Raw genomic sequence first — 20,087 nt, 5'->3', positions numbered from 1 at the left:
ACGGGATGCAGGAAACGTTATTCCATCACTGTTTGGACAATCGAACCTGTCGACTGACAAGTCGATTTCTCGTTCTCGAAGAGAACTATTTTACAAATTTTCCACGTCATCGGTATCGCAACCTCGCTATATCGGTATAGAAACTTTCGAAACGTCGTTTCTCCGAGAAATCCGGAACGATTCTAATCTTGTCAGCCAGAAAGGAACCGCGTACCGCGCAGGAACAAGAAAACGTATAGGTTCTCGCAGGCGTATGTGGTGGTAGCTGTTGATCGGTCGGGTCCGTTGCTCGTCTCAATCCGGATTACGGTAACACCTGGCCATCCGCAATTTTATCATCCCTCGTTCCGGAAAGATTCCAATTTTCTTCTCCCGTTACGTCACCCCCTGGCCTCTTATCCAACCTCGCTGTCGGCGACCGTTTCTTCTGCGCGCTCTTTTTTTTCTTTTTTCTCTTTCTTCACCGTCTCCGGGAGACTCAATCTGTGTCTCATCGTGGATTATTGGGATTTCGTCGAGGAGGAAGAGGAAGTTGGCTGGCTGGCTGTCTTGGCTGGCTGGTTGCCTCGACCGTCTGCGCCAAGGGAATCGGTTAGAAGAGAGTAGATTCGTTGACCAGCGAGTGCCTTTAATTCTTTTCCTCGTGAACCATTCGACCAGTCGTTCGTTTCCAGCCGAAATAAGGAGCTCCGCTGATCGGTGATTTCGTCGAATTGTCCTCACTGACAATTTACGCCGTCCACTATCGTGAACCTGGATTTTTAAGTCTTTTCTTCTTCCGCGCCAGACTTCTAACCCCTTTCTTTTACCTCCGGGACACGGAAGCTCGGAACTGCGGGTTTTTTAATTTCGTCTTGTTCCTTGCTTGGTCTGGACCGGTAATTGCGAGGACTTCTTGGAAATGGACGAACCTTGCAAGGAGCCTTGCACGTTTTTACTTCGCACGGTATCGAAGGAGATTCGAAGCATGGCGAAGAATCTGGTCGATCTTATTTTGTTCGCTTCGTCTTTTATACTTTTATGCAGGAAATATTCGGAAAACTTCACGTACTCGAATCGGAGTAATATTCTAATTGAATAGTTTTGAGAAGGAACTCGTACTTCGTAATATTGCAAATCCGCGGAGACGATCCACTTACGTTTCACGACGAAATCGAGGAAGAAGGGCCCCGGAGAAGATCTCGAGCAGGGAAAATAATGATTCCATAATCGTGAGATAATTGGCGTAAGGAGCTTGCCACGTACAGAGAGAACTCGGGAGTGGTGGCAGTTACATCAAAGGAGACCTTCAAACCCCGTGCCCAACAGACAAACCTCCTTTTTTCACCGCCTCTTCTCGGTGTACGAAATCGATCCGCGATGATTAATTTTCAATCGCGGCTTAATTACGCCAGCCGGCTAAGCCCGATTGAAGAGGCGTCCCCGGGAATGGTGAAAGGGCGGTCTGTGTCGAAGGAAAAGAAGGGAAAAAGGGAGAGTGAGAAAAAGAGAAGAAGAACGAGGAAGTGTAAAGAGAAAAAAGAGGAGAATGTCCCTATGGTCCTCGAATAAAAGGGATACCCCTTCGTCGTTCTTCTCTGTCTCTATCAGGATTGGGTCCAAGATGGAGAGGTTACACGGTGTTGAGGGGTGTGGACGCAGGACACGATTGCCAGGAACACGTGATTAGATGGCCCTCCTTCCATCCGATTCGCCGGATTGGACACCCCCTCTTCACTCACTCAGGGACGTAAAAAAATGCAATCGGCTCTTAGCGTAATGAAAAAGAACCGACCCCGGGTAATTCGAACGAGCACGATGCCCTTCGTCCATGTGTGTCTTTTCTGTTTTGTACGACGAATGTACGTTATATATATGTAAACGCGTCGAGGGTGAGTACACTGCCCCCTCGTCGTCCTCGCGATTGCAGCTGTCGCGTTTGAGGATATCGCCGACTTTGACGATGGATACGGAAATCGAATGGGCCCCGTAATCGCTGTCAACCTTCGACCGGTTACTTCGTCTACCCGTTCAACGACAAATTTAACGCTCGTGCCAAGCGTTTTACGATGTCATTCGATGAGATGTACGATTGCTTGATAGCACCGCGGATATTACGTGCAATAGACACGGCTATCTTAATGCAGACTCGGCATTGTAAGTTTTACAGAATGAACTTGGATGGTGGCGTTCGAAGAAAGGCTGTCTCTTGCAGAAACAATTTATTTTAAAAAGGAATTCTTGTCAGAGGTTAAAAAGTATCTGGCCACTCGCGATATTTCAACGTCAAGCGTAAGGGTCGAGGAATGGACGTCTGCGAGCATCGTTTTTTTACTCCGTTCAGCGAGTACTATTTAGCCCGTAAGTCTCGAATCTATTACAGAATATTCCCCGATTGTTTTAAGTCGTTCACCGCGTTTATCGTCGGTCGAATCGTTTGCCCTCTGGAAATTGTCGTGTCTACAAAATGAAGATGTAGTTTCGGCTGCCTCGAACGCGGCAGGGAACAAGATCCTACGAGGCCGAGGGCAAAAAGCCCATGATTCCCGTGATTCATGGCAGTTTTTACGCTGGGTGGCCGGAATAATTCACCCTAATGCTCCTGCTAACTGCCTGTGGCCGTAGCGTGCGATTGTTTATTGCCAAAAAGCATCTCTTTAATATATATCATCGCCTCTGCGCCGAGGATCGCGCAAAAAAGGCTCGAGTTGCCGCGAGAACGAAACGAATGGATCGAAATTTTTCTTTTTCCTTTTTTAGGTGAACCTCTCGAACTTCTGTCGCGTAAACAAACGTCGCGCGATGTCGAGTATGTATCGCAAACGAATGCCTTTCGAACTTTCTTCTGGCTCGCGGATTCGATGGAAATCCGCTTAATCGCGTCGCAAAGTTCTCGTATCAACGACGTTAAGGGTTGCAAGTTGCTTTTGTGTCGAAGAGGTGAACTCGTTACGAGGAGGATGAATGGTAAAAATATAAAACAAAAAAAAAAACAAAAACAGGTTCGAGATTAATGAATGTCGATCATATTTCGACTAGGTACACGATCGTGGAACGCGTTTGATGGAGAGAAGGGTACAGTTTTTTTTATATTTATTTTTGTTCCCTTTCGATGTCGGTGCGACAGACCGTCGAGTATCAACAGCAATTGCAAAACGATCACGCGGATAGGAGTGCCGTTAGACACGTGCATTAATAACACTCGACATTCAGACTGGTTTCTCTATTTCTCTACCCTGCCCCTTTCTCCTCTTAACTCCTCTGCGAACCACCATGCTGGAATTTATACACGATTTTGCAGGTGAAGCTCGTTTTTCATTATAATCATAATTCATATATTTCATCCTAGAGTTTCTGCAGGACCTTTCGTTGCGATATTTTCGCTCTACCTCCGAGCTTTCAAATTTTAATCGAAAATTTCGGTTTGGAACGATGGCAAGCGGAAAGTTTAAATCGGAGAGACAGCAAATTGAAAGCTTTCTGGAAGATAACAGACTGGAACGAAAATTTGAGGGGATTAAAGTTAAAGATCGGCGAAGGAGGAGGGCACAGGTGCACGGAAAGGGGACTTGTAAGGATAAAGTGGAACAGTCGAATTGACGCACGGTAAAGAGGTGTATTAATTAGCAGCGGGAGAGAAAATAGCGAATATGGGTAGGCCTCAGGGTTGAAATCATTAGCAGGGGATTGTTTCGCGATTCTGATTTAGCCCCTACAGTCTGCTACGTCAATTCTAATTGCATTTGACAGTAATTTGGTAAGGGAGAGAGAGTTGATTGACGGTCAGCCACGTTGCGAACCGTTCCTCTCGAGCTTTCTCCATTCATCTTCCATCTTTTCGTACGGCAACAATACTTGTACGACGCGCACCGAACATGTATCTTGTTTCTCGAATGAGATAATCCTGCTAAGTTTCCAATTTCACCGACGTTAATTAAGACTAATCGATATTTCGCGTAGGTTCTTAAACTTCCGTTCTATTTTTGCATTTTGATACTCTCCGAACACTGATCTTCCATAAAATTTGTTCTCGAAGCGGTGTCAGATTTCGGTAAACTTCGTCTACCTTATATCGTCGCGTACAAAAGTTCAATGAATAGAGTATTAGAGTAGAATTTCAATTCTCGATATAAATGAATAAACATTTCCATTAATTTTGTTTCTTCGAGACGATTAACGGATTTATCGTTTCACCGGAATAAGGTACAGGCTGGCTGTCGAAGCGAATGCAGAAAGTGATTTCGATGGGACAGAACATTGCGCGTGTAATGCCACACGTTCGCTTCGTTTCATTAGATACGCATCGAGAACGTGACGCGAGATCGTCTTAGCCCTTTTGCAATCTGGACAATTCTTTGATCGTTTCGACGCCATGTCAGAGGAAACCGTGACGAAGATGACGACGGACCACGGTTGTTCTGGTCACAAACGCTAATTAAAGTTCACGCGATGCCGGCTCGTCTTGTTTCTCTGTCGACGAAGTATCGCGAAGAATGGCTTCGTAAATTATTGATTGTACCATTAATTAATGTTTCACGAATTGCAATCGTCCGGCTTCGAATCATTGGCAATCCTAGTTAAAATTCTAAGTAAACATATAAGTTGTTCAGACGAATCAACAAATTTTGTTGACGTCGACAACAAAGATTTGTACGGTCCACGTTTTTTGGCACTGTTTAATAGCCGGAAAATAAGTTTGGCAAAAATGTCGTAACAACGTCGACGAATATCGCGTGAATAGGAGATATTACGGCTTAAATATGCGTTCGTACAAATCATCGGCTCGAGGCACGGTGGCCAAACTGATCGGATCGAAGCGAAATTAATTAATCCGTGGCTCGATACATCCGACGATGGTTCGTTAATTGTTGATGGCTAATTATGTTCGGCAGAGTGCAGATAGAACGTTGCATGCATCGCGTGATCGTAAATGCTTCAAGTTTCCGCTCGAATATGCTCGATTGTTCGTTAATACGTTGACTGTTCGTTGGTGGTGATCAGCGACCAGCGTTACGAATTTAATTTAATCAAATAATTTGAGATTGATGAATGGCAGAAAATCCTGATTCCTATTAAATCAGAGAATTACTTTTTAATATCGTCGATACTTATTAATCTTTAATCCTACATTAGCAACGCAGTAGCGCTAAATAAAGGATTTAATTTTTTAATATTGTAAATGCGAAAATTACATTAGGAATCACCGATGGCCGATACCAAATAATCGATTTTCGGACGACCGATTAAACTTTTGTTCCTTTAAATATTATTCGCCAACATACGTAAAATTTCACTAATCTCGTTTCGTCGCTCGACTAATGGGTAAATTAGATAATTAATTAAGCAGTGATCTTTACTATACGCGATGGCGCGTTTGGTAAACGTTGTCGATGCCGCTCAAGAATTGGCCTACAGTTCCCCTTGGTTCGCGAATTCCACGGGCTAGAAGATTGCCGGAAAAGAGACTACATTCTCTTTTACATGTTGGCATAACGCGCGCTCTGATGAACGAGGAATAGCGTAGCCGAAGAAAGATGGCAGGGTGCGCGAGAAGAAGCAGAAAGAGAAACAACTCTGTTCGCACGTAGGAAAAAGACGATGACGTTTGGAAAGCGAAGGAATACGACAGAGAGGGGGTAGTTTGGGGTGAGTCGGACGAGCTACAACGACGATAAAGAGAAAATCCGGAGAAGAGGTAGGAGGAAACGCTGCGCGGAGAAGAATGAAGAGGACAGAGGGTGCATCGTGAAAACCAGGGAAGAATGAAGAGAAAACCGGAGGAACACGACGAAGAAGGAGAAAGTAGCGTGCTGCAGAGCGAGAGCGTGGGTGGATGAAGCGAAACGGAGCCCGGAGGTGGGTTTATCTCGCTCATCCTCATTAAAACCCTTCGCGGCCCACCCCCTTCTTCCTGCCGGCAGCTCGTTCCTCTTCCTCTTCGGCTTCTCTTCTCTTCCTTCGAATCGCAGCCCGCTTTGCTCGCGCCAACAGACGGAGACTCCCGGTGTCCTCGTGTTGGTAACACGAAGACAAACACCGACGCTGCAAACTGCTCTGCACCCGGTCTCTGTTTGCGCGCGTTCCTTGTGTGTTCGTGTATACGACGGTATACCCGGTAGGCATCCCTGGCTCGTTGTAGCACGCTCTATTAATTAAAAAAATGGGGACTCCAGGGAATGCTGGTCAGCGACAGGGGGTGAGAGCGTATCGACGCCTCCGTAATTGGAGAGGGACGGAGGGAACAGAATGAAGATTTCGTTGCTCTAACTACGCTTTTAATGATTCTTTAATCATTCCTTAATGTCGCCTGGATATTTATACCCTCTGCTTTTCTCCTTATGCCTTTCCCGTGTCGTTCTCTTTATTATCTTATCGTAAAGCACGCGCGTACATCCTACTTTACACTTTTCCCTTTTTTATTCATGCTCTTTGAATCGTTTTTCCACGGCATCGTTATCTAATACACTCGTTCACTATCCCTTCCGTGTTCGGTACAACCATCTTCATATCGGAACGATTGTCTATCAAATGGTCAACTTCAGACTATAAGAACTACGATACGACTTGATGCTATACATATAAGTATCGAAACCTGCACTCGTGAATTATTAATGTCATGTTTAAGACTTCAAGAAAGTGTCGAGGCTTTATTGAAACGAACAACGACTTAATTCATGACCACTTACATCGATTCTTGTGTTTTAAATTGATGACACAAGTGCTATTTTGTGCTACTTTCGCGTGCAATGTTCGCGGTGTGTTCTAAAGTTACTTTAAACAAAAGTGCCCAACTGTCAGGCTTTACTACAAACTCTAACAATTATTCACTATGTGTATTTTACATCGATGGCTCACTAGCATTAAAATCTAGTACTATTCCTTCGATCCTCCATAATTATCGTTGAAACGAATTAAAAGAACTGGCAACTCGAAAAGCGTCGCGTCGCTTCAGTCGGGTTTCCGGACGAGCCATCACGATTTTCTCTAAGCACGGCCACAGGAAAAAGAAATCTCCTCTCGAGAGCGTGCTCATCTTCCTCGGCTTCGGGTTAGGTATCTTCGATATAACGAAGGGTGGTGGCTAAAACAAAGGGCCGGTCGCGGGTTGGTCGATAGTCCACGGCCGCCAATCAGGCGAGACCTCGCCGGCAACCCTCGTCCTTGCAACTTGCTATCCGTCGAGGGTGGGTTACACTACGGAGAGAGTTTGCTCATCCCTGTAGAAGAGGAACTCCGTGAACGAGGATGGCCAGGGTGTCTCGTCGCCAGGGTTACGATTCGATGGCGAAAGCGGTTCCTTCTCCGACCGTTCTTCCTTCGTCATCTATGCCTATGACCTACGTCCACGTTCGCATTTCTATTTGTTTCGACGAGTCTAAATGTCCTCGTTTTCTCTTTTATCGCGTACAATGACCGACGAAAATTTCATCGAGTTACGTGAAAAGGAAAAAGGTGTACGTTTCGATCAGCGAGATGAATCGTGACGTCGAAAGAATTGTCTGCCTCCCGTCTCAACGTATCTCGTTTATTCAACACTTACTTTTATTATACATCCTTACGCGTAAGATCTACATAAAAACTTATTAAAACGAGCTTAATCATATGTTCATAACTGGTTCTGGGCTGGGGCAGCTTCGCGTAGCGCTTCGGTGCACGGTGTTCCCGTTCTAAAACAGAAAAAAACGATATCGATATTAATATTCGGATCGATAATGGAACGTGGGTAGTAAAAAAGATTTAATCAATAGGCGACGGTAACAATTTGGAACCAATAAAAATCGGTGATTTATACGTTATTCGAGCAGCAATGATAAATAGATCCATGCAGGTTTTTCTTTTTGTTCGACAAAGATTAGATAGTGGGTTTAGGGCTAATTCGTTTCAGAGCTATGTTCGATTAGACCTTTTGTTGCCGAACGTAGAAAGTTAATCATTAGACTATAACACAACGGCGAATTAATTTTTCTGTAAATACCAGCGACATTGAAAGGGTTAACAAAGAATTAGCATGAAAATAAAAGACATCGAAGTTAGATCATTCAGCAATTGTTAGAAAGAATGAAAGAATATTTCAAACTAATTTCAAAGCTAAGAGGCGTGTAACTTTTTAAATTACCCAGAAGACTTAACTCGAGACGAGACTCGAAGCGAACAATGAAGTGAATCGTGGCACGACGGAAGGGGATGGAAAGAGGAAGAAACGAAAAGAAGAGGGACGGGGGTTCCACTTTTGTGAAGCGGACAAACGAGAGGCAATCGCTCGATCGGTGATCAGCCTTCAGTGGCACCGTCGAAGTGGCAATATTAATTTATTCCTCGTAATGTCTGCTGATCCACCGGGACTCGGGGACGGAAGGAGGAAAAAAACGCGGCTGTCTTCGCGATTCTGCGGATCGACGATCATCGATTGTTCCGGGGCGTCAGGCCAGAACGATCTCGGGACCATTATTAACCCGGCTGTCCCGCGGGATGCTTCTTCCTCTTTCGCGTCCCGTTTCTGCACGCGCAGCACGTGTATCTCGTAATTAATAATTGCGAGTAATTACCCCTATCTCGTTCCCCCGGGGGTACGTCGCGATTTCGGGGGGTTATTGACTCCGCTATTCGATTTCCCTCGACAAGGAAATTTTACGAATCTACCCTGTTTTTGCTTCTAGCGAAATATCGATCTTTTATGACCTCGAGTTTGTACAATCGAATAATTTCGATAAAAGAAAAGAGGGGATTTATCGTCCACGGTGAAAACGATCGCGTATGCGACGACAGCGTATAATTCTAATTATTCAGAACGTTGATGCTAATAAAATACTTGGAAGATCCACTTCAAAGTTGACCAGTTTTCAGTAAAAAAAGAACAAAGAGAATTGGATCGATCGCGGAAGTGACTGGTGGATGGAGTAATAAAAAAACGAGGAGTACGAGGAAGAAGATGAAAAGACTAGAGCGGACAACGAGGAGACGCATCATCTCCAAACGGCCGTGACAAATGAATTTTTATTAAGCCCCGTTCCATGCAGCTTATCGACCGATCCGATTGGCACAATACTGCCGAATGAACGGGACCGACAATATCGAGGAACCTCCTCCACCTGTCTCAAACCTCAGCCAGCCTCTGTAATTATTTTTACGAGGGTGAGAAGCACGCTGTCGCTGACAGGTTCGCGAACTGGAGGCTGAGAACTAGCTGACGGAGACACGACGAGGCCGGAACCAACGAACCGTTCCGTCAAACAGAAACGAGAATCGTCCTGGTGAAACAGGTAAAGAACGATTCCACCCCTTTCTATGCTTTTTACGCTCCGCTCCTTCAAAGGGAGCGAAAAGGCGGACGAGAGAACCGCAGAAACAAAGATTCGTGTCATTGGCAGTGTCTGTTGGTCGGGAACTGACAGCCAGAACACGTGGCTGGAACACCTATTCAGGGATTGGAAAACATGCTCGATCGTTTCGTAGACGAGTCGTGTACCTTCTTCCGACGACTTGTCGACGAAGAAAGCACTTGTTCATTTTCACTGTTTTAAATTGTCAATTTTGTAAGCGTGTCTCGGATCCTTGGATAGGAAATTTACTTGGTAACTCGAAGTTAGCGATACTATTCGATGGACAATATCGATAGTGTTATATCGTTAATTTTGAATGTTAAATTTGTGTACAGAATGTTTCGACGCGGTTGTAAATGTTTAGCGTAGACGTAGAATCTTAAACTCGTTAGAATTCCCGTCGAAGAAGCATTAATCCGATCCTGGCAGGATGATTCGAACAAGAAGAAGGAGAAGAGGAGGAACGAAGGATGAGTCGGCGAGAACGAACGGTCGCTCAGGCATCGAGCGCGATGCGCCCGTTCTCGGGTTCAATTTCTGGCGTCAATTAAAAAGTGACGCGGACCGAGGAAAATCAGTAATTAACGAACCAGCCACCTTCGAGCTCTCCGCCCTTCCCTGGCTCTGGCTTCTTCCACGATTTTGCTACCACCGTTTTCACCACTCGTCTTTAATCGCTCGTCGATAAATTCTCGGCCACCTCGCTTCCCACCCCTCCTCCCCGCCAATTGGAATCTTTTTTAAATTTCTTCTCGAACAACTCGCCGGATAGAATTTTACCCAAGAACTTTACAACTTCTTAGAGTCCTACCTTAAACTTCCTTTCTTAATACTGCTCGTAGAATGTACTTTGAACTTAATTAAGATAGCGTAGTTAATTTATTCGCTTTTTAATTTAAACAAGCAAAGAACGCGTCTAAAATGTTCACGGTACTAACGTTCCGCATAAGTACCTACACCCGTAACACTCTGACGCGTAAGACACGCTTGCTCGAACACCCTCGCACCTATGTAAATAAATTTGTTCCCAACGCGATTATCCCTCTTGTAGTCATATTACGAAATTGTCACGCAAAATAATCTGTTATTGCGTAAGGTTTTTTGTTTTGAAATATATTTCAATTTGGTGACGAACGGGATAGGTTTGAAGAACCATCGCGAAGGATCGAAGCGTAACAGAGTCCTGTATCGGTCGTTAATGACGTCTCCTCCTGTGACAGGGAAACGGTCAGCGAGGATTTGGCATCGTATGTCGATAAAAGGAAGAAGCCTGAACAGGAGGCGAGACCAGGTGAAGTTCGTTACACAGCATGACTCGGCAGAGACGGTCTTCTCGAAGGTGCCAACTTCTCCGCCACCTTCGACACCTTTTTACCTCGCGTCAGGTCGCTCGTCATTAGCACTGGCCGGTAATTGCCAAATTCACGGGCCCCTGGACCTACGGTCGCGCTTAATCGGCCGATTACACAGTCCCCTAGCGTGTCGAGATAGCGATCGTTTCTTTCGATAAACGCTGTTATTGTTCGTGGTGTCCGTAGATCGTGGACGATACCGTCACTAGCGAGGATTGTTTGTTAGATTAGACGCGATCGCGTCGCGATAATTAATTGGCTGTCGCTTCGAATCGTATTGATACCTTTCTTGATCGAGTACGAATCGTGTTTTGATGGGAACACTTGGAAAGCGGTGTCACTTAAGATTCTTCGAACGCTGGCTATTTAACGAGCTTACTAACAAGCTTCTGTATATCAATGACAAATTTTATTACAGATCGTATCGTTCATGATTGTTTAATCCACGTATTTCTCTAGTAACATGTCGGCTACTTCGCAGGAAATGTTCTTACTCTATGATCAGGATGTTGCGTATCGAATGACCCATTTCGAAACCTAGAAAGTTGACACGATTCGATAACATAAAAGCATCTGAAAATGGCACTTGTAGTTTATCATTTTGCAGTTTCTAGTTTGGAACGAACAAAATGTCAATGAACTTTTGCTACATTATAAAGACCTTACAGGTTCAAACTGCACCACCTTCTTTTCAAGGACTTTGAAAACGCTATAGGAAAGAGTGACGGATAATACTTTTGCTAGGTCATTAAAAAATACTAAAAATGTAATTGTAGTATGTGGGAAGAATAAATTTGCTTAACTTGTGCCTAACATTGTCGTCGTTATCAAGAACAGATTATTTCTTAGGTGACTCTGCTACAATGTTTCAGAAATATCTTCGACGACCTGAGTCATATTTCCGACTGAAAAATTCTATCAGTTTGAAAGAGATGCCATCGTCACGGAACAATTTGAACTTTAATATCCTTTTTAAGCAAAGGAGAAGCAATTAAGAATCCGGATAAGAAAGAAATTAGCGTGTAAGGGGCGTGCGTGAAGAAATCGTGGCGATACGCAAATAGAGACGGTGCGGTATTCGGCCGCGCGAAATCCCTGTACACCTGGATTCGCAGCTTTTTGTCGCGTTAAGAAGAAACGGAGTCTGCAACTAATTACCTGAAATAACCCATTAGCCCTGTATACACGAGAAATTACGGGAAAGAGCGCAAGAGAGGGGAGGGGATAGACGCATCATCCCTGACGAGTCAATCTCCGGACTCGAGGAAGACCTCTTTTCGTTCCTCCGCTTGAAACCTTGTTGTTTCCATGAATCAGCGAAAACTCGCTACCGAGGAAAATCGACGTCGCGACTCGAGACCTCGATCAGCCTTACGTGCAAATCGATTATGAACAAGTATCGTGTCGATACGGCCGGTAATTCGTGTATTTTGAAGATAATTGGTCTCCTCGGGTTGTCTCGAAAACGAGTTGCGCGAATTCGGAGAGTTTTCACATTCTAGGTTCAGACAGTGACGGATAGAATTTGACGAATTTTTAAATTTAAGGATTTTATAGCAAGTAACTATGAGAAAGTTTCAGACTCGAACGCGTAAAAATTTTGAAGTACCCTAGAATTCGTGGGAAGCGAGCGTAAAAAATGTTGATCTATTTCTCGCGAGAACGTTTCTCGAGATCGTCGCAGAACTTCGAGCGTGTAATTTTCAAGAATGTTTTCGAGCATCCGGGGAAACTGTTCGCCGCTGAAGGGATGAAACGAGAGGAGCAATCACCGGCGATTTCATAGCTGTCGTCTATACTGGAGGCATCGAAGGCTCGTTTCAAGGTTCCTGTGGTATCGAACCGAGGATCCGTGGAATGACGAAGCGCATTCCCCTCCTCACCCTTCGGGCTTTCCCTTTCGAAAAAATTCCGAATGACATCTTCCCCTGCGAACGAGCCTCGCGAGGTATTCTGCCACCCGACGTCTTAACTTTTAATTAAGTCTTCTTGTCGATTCAAGACAAAATTCCTCTCGAAACGCGAAACAATCTGAATAAATAAACGAAATCGGTAGAATCTGATTTATAATCGAAAATCTTGGTTTCTCTCCCGAGGATTTAGTTTTGAATGGAGATAATCGTCGAAGAACGTTCGCAATTTCAAATTGGCCAATCGATCGATCGATCGATCGAGGATCGTGTTGTTTATTCGAGCGGAACGAAACCGTGCCGATCGATCTGTTGACTGAAACTGGAACAAAATTGCCTACTTCGATTCGATTCGAGGACTGATTATGTCGCGCGAGAATTTTCTGTCGACGAGGTCGTCGATTATTCCTCGTTTCGAAACAAGAACACGTCAACGAATGCTTACTTAATTAAAATCTTTTACTAAATGTTAAGAAATAAATAATTCGACGAAATTAGAGTAAAAAGGCTAAAACCCAAACGAACGTTTCTAAGGACGAAAAGTGTGAAGGCGTTTAACGTTAGAATAAAAAGGAGGACTCACCGTCAGACGCGAGACAATCAAGGATCCTGATCCTTCGGTGCTGAAGAGGTTCGAGTTCGCCGTGCCGAAGGACGCTCACGTTGGCCAGGATTCTTGTACGCGTACGTTGCTCGTCGCGTTCCAATCCCTGCAACAGACACCACGAACACGTCTGAGCGATCAGTCGAATCCTTTCGAATGACCAGCGTGATCGAGAGACTGTTATCTGGTGACGAATTAGTGGTATCAATACATAAACTTGTTAATTAATCTTGAGAAATTACCACGATATATCGAGCATCGAACAAACGATCCGTTTCGCAGTTACGACAATTTTATTAATCTCTTAACGATTTCTTTTATTTTCACTGTCACCATCGTCAATGTCGCAACGCGTAATCGAAACTCTTGTACGAGTCGAGCATTAGCGATAAAGAATTGTCGAATTTAAAGCAAAAAAAATTCCTTACGCGCTAAGGTCGGACACGCGTTCGAGAGCCTCGTTATAGATCATCGTCGAGGTGTGAAAATGACGGATGGCCGTAACGAGACGAGAGAGCCAAGGCAGAAACTCCTTTTCTCCTCGTCTCCTTTCATTTTACTCCTCGCTCACGAACATCACGCGAGAAGAAGTAATGAGCCGGCTTCGTTACTTAACACCATACGCAAGTCGTTTCACGCCCACGCGCGAAACAGCTTCGCGGGGGCTGGATTGATTCGAGGATGACAGTTACCTCGTCTCTGGGTTTATTAGTCCGAAACCATTTCGCGGCACACAGGAAAAATTCTTAGATGTTTCGTCCACGCTCCAATAAGGCTTTCAAGGTAATCTACGTTCGAGACGAACATAATTTTGGAAACTGTTCGAGTCGATTTCATCTCGGTAATCGACGGCGGTCCCGCCGTACTTAGCTCGTCGTCGAATAACGATCTCGCTTCGTTAAACGTCTGCCATGCATCATCTTTCACCTCCGAAAGCATCTCGAGACTCCCGTATCGGAACAAAGTCTACTCTCGAATCGCTCGAAAATGTATAAACGTTGCGAAAGCAGAAAATTCCTGAAACCGGCGGAGGAACGTTAAACGAATCCCAAGATCCTTCGATCAATTACGAAGTACACGATCCAGAGGAACTCGCGAGACGAGAAAAAGTGGAGCAGAGAAACGGGGCGAGAGAGAGAGAAAGAGAGAGAGAGAGAAGAGGGACAAGCGGAAAGGGAAAAGAAGCAAATAAACGGCAGAGACGAGGCGGTGGAGCGGTGTGTGAGAAGGCAAGAAGAAAGAGAGAAAAGGAGAGCAGAGGAGAGGAGGATGCGCCTTTATCAGCCAGCCCAAAGACCAACCAGACTGGGGCCAGGCTAACCAACCAGAGGCATCCTTCAGCCAGCGGATGCCAGCGAGCTAGTACGGAGCGGAGCGGAGCGCCGCGTACCGTAGACGCCGACGCCGTCGACGCCGACGGCTAATGAGCAGAACCTCAATGATACCCGACAAATGAAAAATCAGCTTCCCCTAATTACGGGATCCTTGGCAACGCTGCATCTTGATGACGTCTGCCCTGTTACCGTTTTCGGCTTAACCCGCGATCTTATTCGTTTTTCCTCGTCTTTGATTCGCAGCCGCGTTAATTAGAGCTCCGTAACCGGGGATTCGCGTCGAGACGCTGCTCCGCCTTTCTGCTCAAGGTTTTAGCGACACGACTCGCACAATATGCGCGAACAAACCGTATCATCGAAGATGCTCAAATCGATATAATTTTATCGCATAAAAGTACAACGAAATAGTACTTACGGTGCATCGATTTAAACCTCGTACTTTGATAGAAACAGATGTAACAAATGCCTCGCCGACATTCTTTATGTAAAATGGCTGACTGCCAATTGCAGCCAACAACGATACTGAGACGATTCGACGACACAAAAGTATCTCGAAACAATAATTGTTCGAAGCTTATACCTTCGCGAAAACGACTCCGCTATATCCTTGAAATCATGGTCGATATCCTTGAAATCTAATGGAAAAATGGATTTCCTCTTGGTTGATCGACTGGACTGCCTATCCTATTAGCTTTCGATTTACACGGCAACACGAAAAATCCGTCCAGTTGAATGGAATTGACCGATGTAAAAAAAAAGTCAGGGGTGTCTACCCTTCTCTGACGATCACAACAGGGCGGACCATTGTTCGAAAAAAATTAACTCTGGACTTTTATTTACTACCCTGTTGGTCGCCGGCCGAGCTCGCGCCTCTGACCCTGACGAGACGACGACCGATCGATCGCGAAATTTACATCTCCCCTCGCGAACTAAATGAAAGGCAGTTCGTCATCGAATAGAGATTCCATCGCGGAAGATACAACGATATTATTCTTCTTTTTAACGCGTGCGAAAACGCGAAACGTCACGAACGAAATATACATTTTTCTAGAAATATTTCTGTAATTTTTCTAGAAACATATGATACCTCCAATTGCTACACACTTCAAGATTAGACATTTGACTCTGTTGAATGTGCACCTACTGTTTCCGCGTTCGTTAAATTTATTTAAAGGTTTGATGGTTCTCCGATAAGATTATTGTCAAACCGTTCGGTTTACCCCTTTCGCAACTGGTATTCGTCCCTTCGACATCCCCAGGCGAGGTCGAACGGGGCAGGTTTCGGTCAGAATAAGAGAGAAAGCGAGAAAGAAACAACGGGTCTACGCGGTTAGTTTTTATGAATTCCGGTGCGACGGAAGTTCCGGCGAGCGACCTCATCTCCAAACCATTCCTCCCGTTCACGTTTTTACTTCGTTTTCCCTGGCACGACCTCCGTCGATTCTCGATCGACCGTGACATCGTCGAGCTACATTAATAACTGACCACGTTACTCGTCGCCGTGTTTTTGTCGCCATCGATCCATCATTTCTCCTCTATTTCTCGCTAATCCCGTTCTCTCTACCGATATTTTTTACCCTTTGCAAGCGGCGATCGCCTCGTTACATTCGTCCCCCGTGTTTTCTCCTTCTCCTTTCCCTTACTCCCTCTTCTCGATTCATTTTATTACCCTCTAATTTGTACGGTCGACCGCTCGACACGCTCGTGACTTGGACGGACAGGTGAATATCTACCTCATCAGCGATTCCCTTAATCCGCGTACACTGTACTTCAACCGGAGCGCTATAAAAAAAATAGAACGCGAAACGCGAATAGATTTTTTCTCTCTCTATCAGCCGTTACGAATTACTCGGTCTTTCCAGGAAGGTTACGAGAGACGACAGACGTTTCGACGCCGGTCTAGGACGCATCGTCGCAGACCGCCTCTTTCGACAGTCATTACGACGCGATTCGCGAGCAATTAAAGCGAAGTGGCCGGGGCAAACATCGATCAGGAAGAGTGCACGAGGGGAATCGGTGTACACATCGGAGGCTGGAGGTCCTTGGCCACCGCGAATAGAAGGCAAACACCGGCACTCAAATATTTGCAGGAGCGTGCAAACGGTTCCGAGCATTGTTTCACGGCGCTATTATGTGTAAATTTAATCTTCCGAAGAACCCTGAAAATAAGCAACGACGCGCGGGCCTGCACGTGCACGAGGGTGGCGTGTTCGACTCGTTTCCCTCGATCATTTCGAACCGATTTACGAGCTTATTCTCGTTACAAATATACATGGTGTAACGCTTCGAGAGCGCTATGGTAAACTTGTCAAATGCATAGGTAGGAAACGAGGATATTAATAGGACCCTAACATAGTTGCGGTTTCTCCAGTTCGACGTCGTCGAATCTCGATTGGTACAAGAACACGAAACGACAACGTATCGTCATTGAATCGAAGCGAAATCATAAGCTTCCCCGATTAACGTAGCGTTTTGCTCTCGATTCCCGTTTTCCAAATAGAAGTCGAGAAGCGGTGGAAAATCGATAAGAGCCCTGGCGAGATATTACCGACGATCGACATCAGAAGCGCCGCTCGCGGTGTTAACTGGCCCTAAAGCATCGGCCAAACACGTCCAGCAAAGGGCGACACCACGGTGTTAACTGGTCTCGTGGTTTCTCCACGCTCGTCTATCTTTCTCGAGTCGAGATCGTGGATACCCTTTCGATGACCCCGAACCGGCCGAAGAAGATAACCGAGCCAGTGTCCAGGTGTCTCGTGATCGGCCGACAAAGGGCTGGCAAGAAGGGCCAGGATCGAACAGAGCCACGCATCGAAACTGGCCGAGGAGGAAGACAGACTCGTCGGCAGAGTCATCGTTGGCACGAAGAGACGAGAAAGAAGAGGGAGAGAGGAATCGTGGATACCTTTTCGACTTCACCCCGAGAAGAGGGGGCAAGAGATGAAGATGTCATCTTGGCGAGCCGCGATGGTGACCTCAGAGACGAGTCAGCGAATTCCTCTGCGGTTGATCCACGATGACGACTTTATCCCTTTGACACCCTCCAGGCTGGCGGGGTTTATGAATGATCGATCGTACGCTTGAATAGTGTTTGTCTATGCGAACGCGTCGTCCATTGCAGTTCACGATGACGTCGTGATTAGTGGCCACCAAAGGGGTAATTAATCGTGAAATCGACAGCGGAGGTTGGGAAAATTCTTCGAATTCGATTCGTTGCGCGACAAGTATGGGAAGGTAATTGGGATCGTTGACGCAGATGTAATATCTGCGAGACGGTTGCAAGAATCGGTCTGCAACCTGACCGATAAACGAAAGAAGATTGGGGTAACCGAGTTCCGAACGAATCTTTGATCGAGTCTCTGTTGACTCGAGAAACGACTGTAGGCGAGATCGTAACCCTATACCGGCGGCCAGATAAATTCGTCGAACGGCGTCGAACGAGCGGACGTCGTCGACGCGGATTCCTCTAGGCAGGTACACGTGGCGGCGTGAGAGAAACCCATTGTAAGGTGGAGGCAGAAGGGATCGTGGAGCACGAAGGAATGCCATCATCGGTCCACCTAGGAACGTGGCTAATGGGCCCACTTAACGTCTCAAGCATCTCACGAAGACGCGCAGCATCTCGTGGTCCATCTCGGGGCTGTTCGTAGCGCGGCGTGCCGCGTTAATAATCGCCAATATTTATCCCGGATTGGTCACGGCTCGGTCCGGAGAGCGATGAGGAGTGCTAGCTGAAGAATGAGACAACGCCTGGATCGGGCCTCGCTACATTGTAACCCCGAAGATTAATACGTACCGTTCGCTTTCGTTTCGACCTCGTTGCGACCACGCCGCTACTTTGACCGTCCTGAAATTCTTCGACTTTCTTCTCGAAGAACACCCACACGGATCCTCCACCTCTGCGAGGCTGGATTCGTTTCGATTCGATTCAACTATTTCGCGTCGTCATAATTCTTTTAGCGAGCTAGGCCTATCGATGTTTGGCCCGGTAGATTTCGATAGGAGAAGAAAAGGAGGAAGAACTCCGCTTTAAAGGACCTCCAGTTATTCTTACACCTCGACCGGTAAGCTGTCCGCCCGCAGGAAGAGTAATCTCGGTGTCAAGGGACCAACAGGACGATAAAGTTATTAAGGGAATTAGCCTTAAAGGCGATTACCAACTGTCGACAGGTCTGGCCTAGCGCCTAACGGGCTCCTCGATCCACGACCAACACACTTAATGATTTGTCTCCCGAGCTAATGAGCGTTGGGTCTTAACGCCAGATTAGTGACCTAATCCTTCTGATGAGCGATTCGCGTGTTCGCCACGCGGTACGACTTAATAGTATATACGCGTATCTAGCCGGAATAATAGACACGTCCAACGTGACCATTACGGCGACAGGTGCCGTTCAACGGTAAACAAATAATGTAATTATGACGCCGTTCGAATTATATCTCCGTGTGTCGCTGAATCTATTTGACCGTTTTGCTTCGTTCGCGTTTTCAATCGGATAGGAGCGTTGAATGTACGGTGACACTTTTGTCTTTCGCGAAGTAGCTCTCGCGGACAAAAATCGTTGGAAGGTTCCCATTGATGTCTTGCTCCTTCGAAAGAATACCGAGTCGCCGTGTGAAATGTTTCGGACGAACAAAGAATTTTAATCTTTTCATCGTTTTCGTAACGTTATTTTTCTTACGATTTTAATCCCAAACTACGGCTATAAGCCGTAGGTAAAAAAGTTAGAAGAATGTTTAAAAAAATGTTCGAAACGCTTATTCGGGCGAGTTGTTTGTTCTAGCAACGGTGACGAATAAATCAGACGACCGCGAAAAAGCTCGGCGCGTCCAGTCGGTTAATTTCTTCCGAGTTACAGTTTCCAGGATGAAAGGGCGACGCTGGAATGGGCGGAGGTGATACGGTGTGTCGCTTATATGGGACGCCATGTCCTGCGGACGCACAAAGGGTGAGGATGAATCGCCTCCGGAGAGCCGCAGGACAAATGGGGACATTAAGTCGCTTTTGCGACCTGGTACCAGTGCTACCGGAGTTCTATACCCCTTCCCCCCTTTCTCTCCTTCTACCCCCAATCTCTTCCTTCGCATCCACGTGTCCACGAGTCCTGGATACCTTTTGCTCGTACGTGGAAATCGTTGCTGTGCCCCTGTTTCTTTTGAGAATTTCGATGGAAATTCTCGATCGAGAGACATTCGTTTTTTTCTCCAATATCTTTACCACCTTTCCAACCATTCTATAATGTTCGACGCGATCTTTGTAAATCATTGTTTTATAGCTGCAGTTGATTATTTTATTTATGATTATTTATAATTTTTCTACAATTTGTACGGTTGTATTGTCATTCGAACCAACGTTGCGTACGTTTTTCATTCGCGTCTGATTTATATCGAAGTGGAAGACACGTGTGTCTGTGCGCAGACCGGACACTACACTGGCTATCCGATTGCTATCGAGTTCCGGCGGAAAGGAGGAAGCGCCACAACGAGCCACCCAGTCGTCTCTCTGATCTATCTTTCCTGCTGGAAACTCCAGCGACGACATTATCCGTCTACAAGGTATCGTCATCGATTCCAAAGTCTGTATTGTGGTT

General features: G+C 45.8%; 1 protein-coding gene across 5 annotated transcripts in view; it reads right to left on the bottom strand.

Moving 5' to 3' along the window:
• Positions 1-20,087, bottom strand: part of SoxN (SRY-box transcription factor soxNeuro) — an 86,493-nt gene that overhangs the window by 4,022 nt on the left and 62,384 nt on the right. For 2 of the 5 annotated variants that reach the window (XR_001096252.2, XR_013038576.1), the window contains 2 exons: positions 13,145-13,271; positions 7,489-7,646 (listed from right to left, as the gene is read on the bottom strand). The exons of 1 other annotated variant lie outside the window; for it this stretch is intronic. Coding sequence is in view for 2 of the 4 variants with exons in the window: in XM_012287371.2 (XP_012142761.2) it covers position 7,646 (1 nt within the window). In the remaining 2 variants the exon portion in view is untranslated. Of the gene's footprint in view, positions 1-7,488; positions 7,647-13,144; positions 13,350-20,087 lie in introns of those variants that run through there. 2 more of the 5 variants (XM_012287371.2, XM_012287370.2) reach the window with 2 other exon arrangements.

This window comes from Megachile rotundata, chromosome 6, assembly GCF_050947335.1.
Source record: "Megachile rotundata isolate GNS110a chromosome 6, iyMegRotu1, whole genome shotgun sequence".
Taxonomy (NCBI): domain Eukaryota; kingdom Metazoa; phylum Arthropoda; class Insecta; order Hymenoptera; family Megachilidae; genus Megachile; species Megachile rotundata.
The sequence above is the reverse complement of the archived record's forward strand: the minus strand, read 5'-3'. Positions and strand labels throughout refer to the sequence as shown.